Genomic DNA, 12,951 nt, shown 5'->3' on the forward strand with positions numbered 1-12,951 from the left:
TCGCGCGAACATTCGCATACCGCAATAGACGTCAATGGGGAGTCGAACTTTGAAAACTAGAAAAATGTATGCTGTCCACAAAAGTGATAGAAAAGATGTTTCAAGGGGTCTAACACCTAGAGGGGGGCATGGCGGTTTGGGATACACGCCAAAAGTCCCGGGGAAAAATCTGGATTGGACGCAAAGCAGCGTTTTAAGGGCAGAGATCACACTGAATGCTAAATTGGAGGCCTAAAGTGCTTTAAAACATCTTGCATGTGTATACACCAATCAGGGAGTGTAATTAGAGTACTGCTTCACACTGACACACCAAATGTACCATGACGAGAGTGCAGGCTGTGGCGGTTTTCAAGCCCATATGGTCGCCGGGCTGTGGTAGCTCAGTGATAGAACAACAATGACTGTCCAGCTGATCAAATTTGATCTGTCCACAATGAAGCAATGACCTTATTATCTTCAATATGCCCCCCCCCCCCCGAGACACTTATATAGCCGGCGGTCATTGCTTCATTGTGATACGCAAGCCCCTTCAGCGCGGCAAGGTAATGATCACGAAGGGGAATTGGCACATGTACATGCCTTTTGATTTGTTGTTGCAGCTGCAGTGCAGCTAGAAAAATTAGGCAGGCATGTACACGCACCAGAAAGATTAGTAAAGTGGCCGCTGCTAGCAGCGTCCTTAAAAATAAGGAATCCACCTGGAGTTCTGGACCCTGTTGATGGTGGCGGAGAAGGCAGTCAAGCGGCCTGCGGGCAGAGGTGCTGTGTGGGGAGCGACTTAGTCTTGGGGCAGGCAGTCACACGGCGTGCAGGCAGAGAAGCTGTGTGTGGGGACTGACTTAGTCTTCGGGCGGGCAGGAGTCCTCCGGGAATCGGGATCCATGCCTCATTCATTTTGATAAAAGTCAGGTACTGAACACTTTTGTGACATAGGCGACTTCTCTTCTCAGTGACAATGCCTCCAGCTGCGCTGAAGGTCCTTTCTGATAGGACGCTTGAGGCAGGGCAAGACAGAAGTTGGATGGCAAATTGGGACAGCTCTGGCCATAGGTCAAGCCTGCGCACCCAGTAGTCCAAGGGTTCATCGCTGCTCACAGTGTCTACATCCACACTTAAGGCCAGGTAGTCGGCTACCTGCTAGTCCAGGCGTTGGTGGAGGGTGGATCCAGAAGGGCTAAGGCGAGGCATTGGACTAGGCATTGTCCGCATGTCCGACATCACCATGAGATCGCCGGAGCGGCCTGTCCTTGCCTGCGTTGTCACGGAACAGCCGTGAGAAACTAAAACGCAACCGCAATCGGTTTCCTGCCTCGATTGTCATTGCGCTGCCAAATCAGAATCTCATGTCTGTGGATACCAGGCAGTCCAGCCTGGGGGGTCTCTGCTGTCTTCATAGGAGTCTTTTCATGGAAACTGGCCCTGTGACTTGCTAATTTAGCCAGAGGTGTAAAACTCAGTTTGACCAAGCTGATCTCACTCAGATGCTAATTAAGAACCACAAGGCCAGTGTCCTGCCTTTGGGGAAGACAGGATGAGCCCACAGCTCACACCTCGATGTGAATTGACTAGCAAATGGGGCTTCCTCCTGCTCACCAGACAAACTGTCTCTAGGAGTTAAAATGATGAAGCATGGGAATTATGATTTCTGCTTATTAAAGGAAAACCGAGTATCACCCAGAGGTGGGAGGAGTGTATTCGGATCCGTTGAAATTGGACCAACGTCTCGGTATACAAATCATAATCATACCTTCTTTGGTTAAGGAGTTATGGGCCCCTCGGTAACCATACGCCCTAGCACCCGCATCCAAGGTATCATATTAATTGGTTCTGGGGATCGATAATATGTAATTAATATTTGTGTGCCGGCCGCCTAGCTCGGCCTAGAGAAAGGTCAGGGTTATGGGGCTGGTGAAAGCCCCTGCCCAGATGTGATTACCATAATCCGGCCAGGGGGCCAACTCTGGAAGTCCGCCTCTGAACTCAACTCAATTAAAAGAAATGAGCTGCCCGGGCAACTCAGTCCTCCACATTCCATCTATATGAGAACGGTCTGCTGCCAGCCAGAGGACACATGGTTGGCGGCCATCTTGCTGAACTTTGATCTGAAACAAAGGATTTTACCAAGGACTTTATAATTCTTCCCACAAAAAGAACATCTTTCCAGGAACTAAGTATTTTTTCTCCCTTTCTCTTATTTTTCACACTGGCTATTACTGTTTTAATAATTGTTGATTTTAATAATTGTCTGTATATATTAATTATTTATATTGCCTGTGAATAAAAGACTTTATCAAAGTCATTCACCGTTCCGCTACCCTATTATTCAGCATACACAGAAACTGAACTCAGACCTCTGAAGAGACGCTACTATTGTTGTTATCTAGACAGAATAGAGTGTGTTTAACCGTTTTATTTGCAGGACCAGTCAGTCAGTCGGGTCCACTGGCCCATACCAGTGGTGGTGGCAGATACCCTGAAATAGTGTGTAAAGTTGTAATTACCGTACCTCACAGGCTCCCTTCTGGTCGGGCTGCTGCCCAAATTTCTGTCTGTTTCTGTGCAAAGATCGCGACCAAAGCTTGCATGGTCTGTGTGCTGAAACCGATTGGAAGGCAATTTGCGGTCTGACTACTAGGGCTCCTGTGACATGCGGGGACATGGGAGAAGGATTACTGGCAGTGGGACCTTTATTGCGTTGTGCTGTGACATCACCCTGAAACACATTGTAAAGCATAGTTGCCAGCTTGTTCTTCCTTCAGGTGAGTTGGTAACATGTTCGCCACTTTTTGCCTATACCGAGGGTCTAGTAGCGTGGCCACCCAGTACAGCTCATTCCCCTTGAGTTTTTTAATACGGGGGGCCCGCAACAGGCTGCACAGCATGAAAGATGCCATCTTCACAAAGTTGGATCCAGGCATACTATCCATCTTCTCTTGCTCTTCCTCAGTGACATCAGGTAAGTCCTCCTCCTCCCCCCAGCCACGAACAATACCATGGGAACGTTGAGCAGCACAAGCCCCCTGTGACGCCTGCTGCGGTTGTTCTTCTGCCGCCTCCTCCTCCTCCTCCAAAGAAACACATTCCTTATCATCCGAGTCTGACTCCTCTTCCCCACACAACTCTTCCTCCTCCTCCTCCTCCCTCTGTGCTGCCGCAGGTGTTGAGGAAACATCTGGTTCTGATGAGAGTTGATCCCACAACGTTTCCTCCTGTAACTGTTCCTGTTCACGCTCCTCCACAGCTTGATCCGCCACTCTACGCACGGCACGCACCAGGAAGTAAGCGTATGGAATCAAGTCGTTGATGGTGCCTTCACTGCGACTCACCAGGTTGGTCACCTCCTCAAACGGCCGCATGAGCCTGCATGCATTTCGCATGAACGTCCAGTTGCTGGGCCAGAACATCCCCATCTCCCCAGATTGTGTCCTTCTACTGAAATTGTAGAGGTACTGGGTGATGGCTTTCTCCTGTTCTAACAGGCGAGAGAACATAAGGAGGGTCGAATTCCACCGAGTCGGGCTATCACAAATGAGGCGTCTCCCCGGCAACTTGTTTCTCCGCTGAATCTCGGCAAAGTGTGCCATGGCCGTGTAAGACTGCCTGAAATGCCCATACAACTTCCTGGCCTGTTTCAGGACATCCTCTTAGCCTAGGTACTTTGACACAAATCTTTGAATGACTAGATTCAGCACATGTGCCATGCAGGGTACATGTGTCAGCTTTCCCAAATTCAAAGCGGAAATGAGATTGCTGCCGTTGTCACACACCACTTTGTCGATCTCCAGCTGGTGCGGGGTCAGCCACTGATCCACCTGTTTGTTAAGAGCATCCAGGAGAGCTGCTCCAGTGTGTCTCTCCGCTTTGAGGCAAGACATGTCTAAGATGGCGTGAAACCGTCGTACCTGGCATGCAGCATAGGCCCTAGGGAGCTGGGGCTGTGTAGCTGGAGAGGAGATGGCAGCACCAGTAGAGTTGAACTGCCATTCAGCCAAGGTGGAGGAGGAGGACTACAGCGAAGAGGATGTAGCAGGAGGAGAGGAGGTGGCAGGGGGCCTGCCTGCAAGCTGTGGAGGTGTCACAAGTTGGTCCGCTGCACAGCCACGTACGCACTGCTTGCCATCGGTCACCAGGTTGACCCAATGGGCTGTGTAAGTAATGTACCTGCCCTGACCGTGCTTGGCAGACCAGGCATCCGTGGACCCTTTACCCAACGCTGTGTGCCAGAGATGACACCACTTGCCTCTCAACTTCACGGTACAGTTTGGGTATAGCCTTTTTAAAGAAATAATTGCGGCCTGGTATCTTCCACTGTGGTGTCCCAATGGCCACAAATTTACGGAAGGCCTTAGAGTCCTCCAGCTTGTATGGTAACAGCTGGCGAGCTAACAGTTCCGCCAAGCCAGCTGTCAGATGCTGGGCAAGGGAGTGACTGTCAGAAATTGGCTTCTTCCGCTCAAAGATTTCCTTCACAGACACCTGGCTGCTGTGGGCAGTGGAGCAGGAACCGCTCAAGGGCAGAGGTGGAGTGGAGGAGGGTGGCTGTGAAGGTGCAAGGGAGAAAGCGGCTGAAGATGATGCACCTGAAGGAGGAAGAGGAGAAGGAGGGTGGCTTTTCTTTTGTGTGCTGCTTTTGCTCAGGTGCTCTTCCCATTGCAGTTTGTGCCTTTTCTCCATCTGCCTTCCTAAGGCACTTGTCCCTACGTGGGTGTTGGCCTTTCCACGGCTCATTTTTTGCAGGCAGAGAGAACAGATGGCATTACTCCGATCTGAGGCAGACACGTTAAAAAAATTTCTAAACCGCTGAGCCCCCCTGGAGTGATGGCACTATGGTGGCATCAGCAGCTGACGTTGAAGGGCATGTTAGCTGGCTGTGCATAGGTGGCGATAAATGGCGCCGGACGCTGCCACCAGCTGTTTCTGATGACGAGCTCCCCCTGCTTCTTTCAGGAACTCGTCTCCTCCTACTCCTTTCTGACTCCCCCTCTGAACTGTCCCCCTGTTCATCTCCTCTATTTGGAACATATGTGGCATCCGTATCATCGTCATCATCATAATTATCCTGCCCAGCTTCGCTTGCCTCAGACACCTCCAAAACTGCACCAACAGCAGGTTCTTCATCATCCTCCTCCTCACACGTTACGTCCATAGTGTCGCCTAACTCAGACATATGAGGTGGTGTAAATTGCTTAGCGCCTTCATCTGTTTGTAACAGTAATGGCTGTGCATCAGTGATTTCCCCACCAAATAACTCCTGTGAAGTGTCAAATGCAGCGGATGTGGTGCTTGTAGTAGCGCTGGTGGCTTCGGAAGATGAGGTGTTCTGTGTTAAATTGTCAACCACGTCCTGATAATCTTGATAGTTGATGGGACGTGTCTTTTTCTGAGCACTATACTTTAGTCCAGGGCTGTACGAAATCAGGACGACCTCGCACAGACCTGCCGGGTGGCCTTCCTCTGGGCCTGCCTCTACCTGTTTTGTCCGTTTTGTCCATATCGGGGGGGGGGGGGGGGGGGGGTTGGGAGATGAAGTGAAAGGTATGCACTGACTTGACTAATACAATGTGCAGTCACACAGGTGTAGATAACAGGTCTGCACAGAGTGTTATATCACACTGCGTGCACTCACGTAGGTAGGTGGGTGCACTGAACACAACAGGTAGGTATAAGCAGTGAGGAGGTGGGTGCACTGAAAACAACAGGTAGGTATATGCAGTGATGGGTATTACAATGTGCACCTGTCACACACAGACAGGTACTGGACAGGCACAGTGACACTGCGTGCGCTCACATAGGTAGGTGGGTGCACAGTGAACAACAGGTAGGTATATGCAGTGATGGGTATTACAATGTGCACCTGTCACACACAGACAGGTACCGGACAGGCACAGTGACACTGCGTGCGCTTACGTATTTAGGTGGGTGCACTGACTGAAGTGAAAAACAGGTAGGTATATGCAGTGATGGGTATTACAATGTGCACCTGTCACACACAGACAGGTACTGGACAGGCACAGTGACACTGCGTGCGCTCACATAGGTAGGTGGGTGCACAGTGAACAACAGGTAGGTATATGCAGTGATGGGTATTACAATGTGCACCTGTCACACACAGACAGGTACCGGACAGGCACAGTGACACTGCGTGCGCTTACGTATTTAGGTGGGTGCACTGACTGAAGTGAAAAACAGGTAGGTATATGCAGTGATGGGTATTACAATGTGCACCTGTCACACACAGACAGGTACCGGACAGGCACAGTGGCCCTGCGTGCACTCACGTAGGTAGGTGGGTGCACAGTAAGCAACAGGTAGGTATATGCAGTGATGGGTATTACAATGTACACATGTCACACACACAGGTAGTCACTGAATGTGCTGGGCCTGGCTGGCAGTGGCACACACAGTAGGAGTTACCAAGGCTGTCTATGCAACACAAGTGTCAGTGGGACACACACACACACACACAAAAAAAAAATAGATCACAAGAACAAGATTAGCTCTCAAAAGAGCTGTTGTGGGGTGCTTTTTTAGCAATAAGAATCAGCAAGGAGCAAGCTAACAAGCCTACAAGAGCCTAAAGGTGCGTATACACATGCGACTATAGTCGTTTGAAACAATCGTTGCCCGATCATTTCAAACGACGATCGTTTAAAAAAAAGGAGCCAACGACCATTAAGTCTAACGACGGACGAGCTAGATCGTTAAAAACGAACGATCTATCTTGGCGGATTTTTTTTAACGACGATCGTTTGCAAAAGTAGTACATCGTTGGAAATGGTCGTTTGTACTAAGCTTGACATGCGCATTTCACTATTTCTCCATGGAACTTTTCATTTTTATGCGCAAGCGCAATAGTTGCTTTACGTGATGTAACGTTCGTTCTAACGATCATATCGTTACACACCTTTAAAAACTAATTTTACTTAGATCGTTCTTTCGTCAATTAAAAGTACGTTCGATCGTTGTCGCATGTGTATACGTAGCTCAACGAAGCTTTCCCTATGAGAGTCTGCAGCAGCTTTCCCTTAATTAATGCAGGCACACGAGTGAGTGAAAAGCCTGACGCTGCCTGCCTTTTATAAGGGGGGGGGGGGGGGGGAAGTGACTCCAGGAAGGAGTGTAGCCTGATTGGCTACAATGTGCCTGCTGACTGTGATGTAGAGGGTCAAAGTTGACCCTCATGATGCACTATGGGGGCAAACCGAAATTCCGGAAAAGTTTGTGGTTCTCCGCAATCGCGAACCCCGAAAGTTCCCCGGGCGAACTGTTCAGGCCATCTCTACTCTGCACATCCATGCAGATAAATCATTCAGGTATAAGTTTTGTTTGAAAGCGCTGCCATGTCTCCCGCTGTGCAAATTGAACGTAAGTTTAGTAGTGGCTAGCTGCATTCATTGCTTCAAATTTATTTCCAATTTTTAGATTAGAATTAGCACATAATTTGCATCTGTTTTGCATTCAAGGCATGTATTTAGCCCCAGAGGGGCTCTGCATTGCCTCTGTTGGTTTACATTTCAGGTGCAACCTTGAGCGCTGTCATTTGTCTGTCAGTCACTAAAGGGGAACTTCAGCCTAAACAAACATAGTGTTTTTAAGTTACATTAGTTATGTTAATTAGAATAGATAGGTAATATAAACTTTTACCCACCCTGTTTTAAAAGAACAGGCAAATGTTTGTCAATCATAGGGGCTGCCATCTTTGTCCTGGGGGCAGCCATCTTTTTGGTTGAAAGGAGGTGACAGGGAGCATGAGACACAGTTCCAACTGTACTGTGTACTGATAACCCCTCCCAGCTGCACACACTAGGCTTCAAATGTCAAATTCAAAATGTAAAAAAAAAAAAAAATTGCACCAAAACAGCACAACGAGAACAACAACATCAGCAATCCCATCATGCTTTGCACAGCATAAGGGGAAAACTGCCCGGGCAGTTTTCTTCTGTGCAGCTAAAAATGAGGCTTGTATAAGAGAAACAAAGTTCTGATGCTGTGAAACTGTTAAAGAAACACCAGGCCTTTTCAGTGCTGCTGAGTCGATTTTTAGTCTGGAGGTTCACTTTTTAAGGTATGATGTACTTCACACAGTCACTAAAACTAGGTACGTACACACATGAGATTAAAGTCTTTGGAAAATGAAAGATCACAGACCAATTTTACCATATTTCATGTAGTGTGAGAGCATACTCTACACAGTCTATTCTATTAAGCTGAGTACCCCCATCAGATAAAAATCTTTGCAAACTAAGGAATTAATCTGTCGCATAGGTTTGCCAGAGAGGATTGAAAGACTGATCTTTCTAAAGATGCTGTACACATACAAAAGATCAGTTCCTGCAAAATGCTTTCATTGTCTATGATATCTGGAGATCTCATACCCACCTTGTTTAATGGGCAGTCATCTGCAGATCAGATCCATTGGGATGAATCTGAAAGATTTAAGGGACTGATACACTGGTCGATTTCAGCCATCGATCAATTGATTCTATGGAGTCGATCGATCGGAAATCGATTCTATCAAATCTATCGATCGATTTGCGGACGATTTCGATCAATTTGATCTATCTGACAGGATGAAAAATCTAGGTCGATCTGCTGCTTGCAGCAGATCGATGGCTTATAAAGTTGCTTTGGATCTAATGGTCCAATAATGCATTTAGATCGATTTCCAATAGATTTCATTCTGAAATCTAGGAACAGATTTCCAATAGATTTCAGAATTAAATCTATTGGAAATCTGGTCCTAGTGTGTGGCACACATCAAATAGATTCCTGGTCGAATCTGCTGCAAATCTATCAGTGTATGGCCACATTAAGAGCTAAATATCTTTCGTCTGGCTCTTTTGAGAACTTTTTTTTACAAAGATTATCTGCAGGTTTGATCTTTAATCTTTCACTTTTCAAAGATTTAGCTTGTGTGTACCCATGGCCGTGGTAAAATTGGCCAATCATCTACAGATAAAAATCGGATGTGTGTATGGACCTCAAGGTTTAGTATCCTACAGGCAGTCACTAAGGTTTGGTGCCCTGCAGGCAGTCACTAAGATTTGGTACGCTGCAAACAGTCACTAAGGTTTGGTACCCTACAGGCAGTCACTAAGGTTAAGTGGCCTACAGACAATCACTAAGGTTTGATCCCCTGTAGACAGTCACTAAGGTTTGGTACCCTAGAGTCACTAAGGTTTGGTATCCTGCAGACAGTCATTAAGGTTTGGTACCCTACAGACAGTCACTAAGGTTTGGTCCCCTGTAGACAGTCACTAAGGTTTGGTACCCTACAGTCACTAAGGTTTGGTATCCTGCAGACAGTCATTAAGGTTTGGTGCCCTACAAGCAGTCACTAAGGTTTGGTACCCTTCAAGCAGTCACTAAGGTTTGGTACCCTGCAGACAGTCACTAAGAATTATTAGTCTTTAGAGTATCACTAACAGTATCGTAGCAATGGGGGGTGCAGATTTAACTACCGCATCGGGGTCCTTGGGCCAGAGGGGCCCGAAGAATCCACCCTCTATTACAGTATTAGCTCTCTATTGGTCCTGTGCTGGTAATAATAACTTCTATAGATGCTTTGAGTAGTAGTAATCCTTAACACTGTTCCCCATCCCCTTCTTGCACCTCTGTCACTGTGGTTGACCTTGACAGGTTTTGGTACACCATATCAATTGTTATGTAAAGAGTACTTGGGAGGTCCCCATGTAAAATTTGCACGGGGACCCATAGCTACTTAGCTACGCCATTGATCACTAATTTTTGCTCCCGCAAAAGTCCTCATTATCGCTCGCAAATGTCAGCGATCGCGCAAAGCGGGGCTTTGCGCGCGCAAAAGTCCGCGAGCGGCACTTCGCGTGCTAACTATTTAGCAAGCCCGTGCTAACAGTTAGCATGGGTTTGTGAATCAAGCCCTATGTTTGATAACCCTACAGACATCACTAAAGGCGGGTACCCTACACACATTCACATTTAGAAAGTACTAGCTGATTGCCCGGTGTTGCCCGGTTATGTATTTGGCTGGTGTTGGCTGCACCCACTTTTTCTAACCCTAACACACAATTACTCAGTTACTCAATGACCAAGTTTTTGAGCTTTGCGGTCTTTGGCATCAATAATCTGCATTGAAATGAAACAAATCTGATTGGCTGTTTGTGGCTCCACCCCCTTTTACTGAATTTGAACCACAGTCACCCAATGACCAACTGTACCAGGTTTGAGGCTTGTGCCATTAACAGTGCAAGAATGGCAGGAATTAAATATTCCCCTTGAAAATCAATAGGTGAATTTTGATTGGCTTTTGTAGGCTCCACCCACTTTTCTGAATTTAAATCCCAGTCACCCAGTGACGAACTGTGCAAAGTTTGAGAACCCTGCTATTAACGGTGTAAGAATGGCTAAAGTTTACATTCTCCCAGTAAAATTTGTATTTGTCTCTGCCCACTTTTTGATTATGGGTATAAAAGGAATTCTATATGTTATTCCAGGTAATGTACTATTTGTGTGCCAAATTTCATTCAAATCCGTTCAGCCATTGTTGCTTAATTGAGTAACAAACATCCAAACTTTCGCATTTATAATATTAGTGAGATTGACTTGCAAATTAGATCCATGCCAGAAGAACACTACAGGGATTATCAATGCAATCTGACCTGAATTGTGACCTTTGTTGGTAGCAGGACTGTGGAGTCAGTACAAAAATCATTTGACTCCAACTCTGACTCCAGATTTTCTGAAACCACCAACTCAAGGCACCCAAAAATTGCTCCAATTCCAACTTAACAGCCTGTGGGGTTGGTACACAAATCATCCGACTCCTAAGTTTATGAAACCTCCAACTCCACGTACCCAAAAAATGCTCCGACTCCTCGACTCCAACTCCATAGCCCTGGTTGGTAGACACAACTATGTGTAACAGTTTTAACAGATCCCATCATTAAGTCTGGCCAACATTACAAATGTCAAAATACGTGTACAGCTTACATTGCTTTGCATAGAAGATTTATTGTATAAATTATGTAAAATTAGACTTACGCAGATGTGCCTAGAATTCTGCAATGGTGAGATCATCCTGTAAATTAATTTTTGAGTAATGGTAATCAGGCAAGGTTGCTGACTGTACTATCCCATAGTCATAAGAATGCCCATTCTATGCAAACTGATTTTGGAATGAATTACAAATAACATTTCAGACTTTCATATTTCTGGAACACATTCCACCAAGAGAATTCCGATATTTTCCTTCATGATAACATCGTCCTCCGGGGATCTGATGACTAATTAATAAAACCTCGTTAGGATACTCCCAGGTCATACCTCTTTCCTGCTCAGCCGCCTCGCTGAGATCCGGAAGCTTCTGGCTCAAGAGGTTCTGACTCCTCATCAACTTATGTTCCTAGATGAAGAAGGGAAAAAAGTTTTACTGTATCCAAACACAGAGTTTGTGAATATTTCTGTAACTTGTAGTCCATACACAGTAGTTATTTATGTAATTACTGTATCTGTGTATCCTGTAATCTGGGGTGCATTATAGAGATTATCAAGCCATTTGTATCAGTCCCTTGATCTGAGGTGCTAACAATCTAACAACCCTCCTGAATACATTGCAGGCTCTTGTTTAGGATGAACCCAGTGGACCTATTGGAAAAAATGTGGACTGCAGTAAGAAGATGAAGCAACAAGAGGAACCACAGCCGTAGCTGGGCCAGTTATCGGTCTGGGCGACTCTGACACTTTGTCATTTTCATGTCCAGTACTACACCCCCAGTGCAACCTCAACCCACTTTGTCATTCTCATGTCCCCAGCTACAGCCCCTGGTACAATCTCAACCCACCTTGTCTCTAGCTACACCCCGGTAAAACCTCAACCGACCTTGCCATTCTCATGTCCCGTACTACACCCCCGGTACAACTTCAACCCACCTTGTCATTCTCATGTCCTGTACAACACCCCTGATACAATCTCAAACACCTTGTCATTCTCATGTCCCCAGCTACACCCCTGGTACAACCGCAACCAACCTTGTCATTCTCAGGTCTGCAGCTACACCCCTGGTACAGCCTCAACCTACCTTGTCATTCGCATGGCCCGAGCTACACCCCTGGTACAACCTCAACCTACCTTGTCATTCGCATGGCCCGAGCTACACCCCTGGTACAACCTTAATCCACCTTGTCATTTTCATGTCCTTAGCTATGCCTCCGGTACACCCTCAACCCACCTTGTCATTCTTGTGTCCTCAGCTACACCCCTGGTACAACCTCAACCCACCTTGTCATTCTCATGTCCTGTACAACCCCGATACAATCTCAAACACCTTGTCATCCCCTGGCACAACCTCAACCCACCTTGTCATTCTCATGTCCTGAACAACCCCGATACAATCTCAAACACCTTGTCATCCCCTGGCACAACCGCAACCAACCTTGTCATTCTCAGGTCCCCAGCTACACCCCTGGTACAACCTCAACCTACCTTGTCATTCGCATGGCCCGAGCTACACCCCTGGTACAACCTCAACCTACCTTGTCATTCGCATGGCCCGAGCTACATCCCTGGTACAACCGCAACCAACCTTGTCATTCTCATGTCCCCAGCTACACCCCTGGTACAACCTCAACCTACCTTGTCATTCGCATGGCCCCAGCTACACCCCTGGTACAACCTACACCCACTTTGTCAATCACATGTCCCCAGCTACACCCCTGGTACAACCTTAATCCACCTTGTCATTTTCATGTCCTCAGCTATGCCCCTGGTACATCCTCAACCCACCTTGTCATTCTCGTGTCCCCAGCTACACCCTTTGAATAATCTCAACTCTGCCCATTTTGGGGCCCAAGGCAACTGTTGTCTGCCCTCCCATCCTTACATTAATTGACATTGCAGACAACAATGATGATTTCATAGGTTAGATACAAAAATGTTGTTTCTCAACCCACACAACAAATCCTTCCTATAACTGT

General features: G+C 46.8%; 2 protein-coding genes across 4 annotated transcripts in view; one reads left to right on the forward strand and one right to left on the reverse strand.

The window, feature by feature from the left end:
- LOC137537658 (CD276 antigen-like) overlaps positions 1-12,951 on the forward strand; it is a 401,520-nt gene that overhangs the window by 134,991 nt on the left and 253,578 nt on the right. The window lies entirely within an intron of this gene.
- Positions 1-12,951, reverse strand: part of IRAG1 (inositol 1,4,5-triphosphate receptor associated 1) — a 205,557-nt gene that overhangs the window by 43,478 nt on the left and 149,128 nt on the right. Inside the window, exon 9 of the mRNA XM_068259568.1 lies at positions 11,302-11,380. Within this exon, the coding sequence (XP_068115669.1) occupies positions 11,302-11,380 (79 nt within the window). The remainder of the gene's footprint in view (positions 1-11,301; positions 11,381-12,951) is intronic.

Source organism: Hyperolius riggenbachi, chromosome 11, assembly GCF_040937935.1.
Source record: "Hyperolius riggenbachi isolate aHypRig1 chromosome 11, aHypRig1.pri, whole genome shotgun sequence".
NCBI lineage: Eukaryota > Metazoa > Chordata > Amphibia > Anura > Hyperoliidae > Hyperolius > Hyperolius riggenbachi.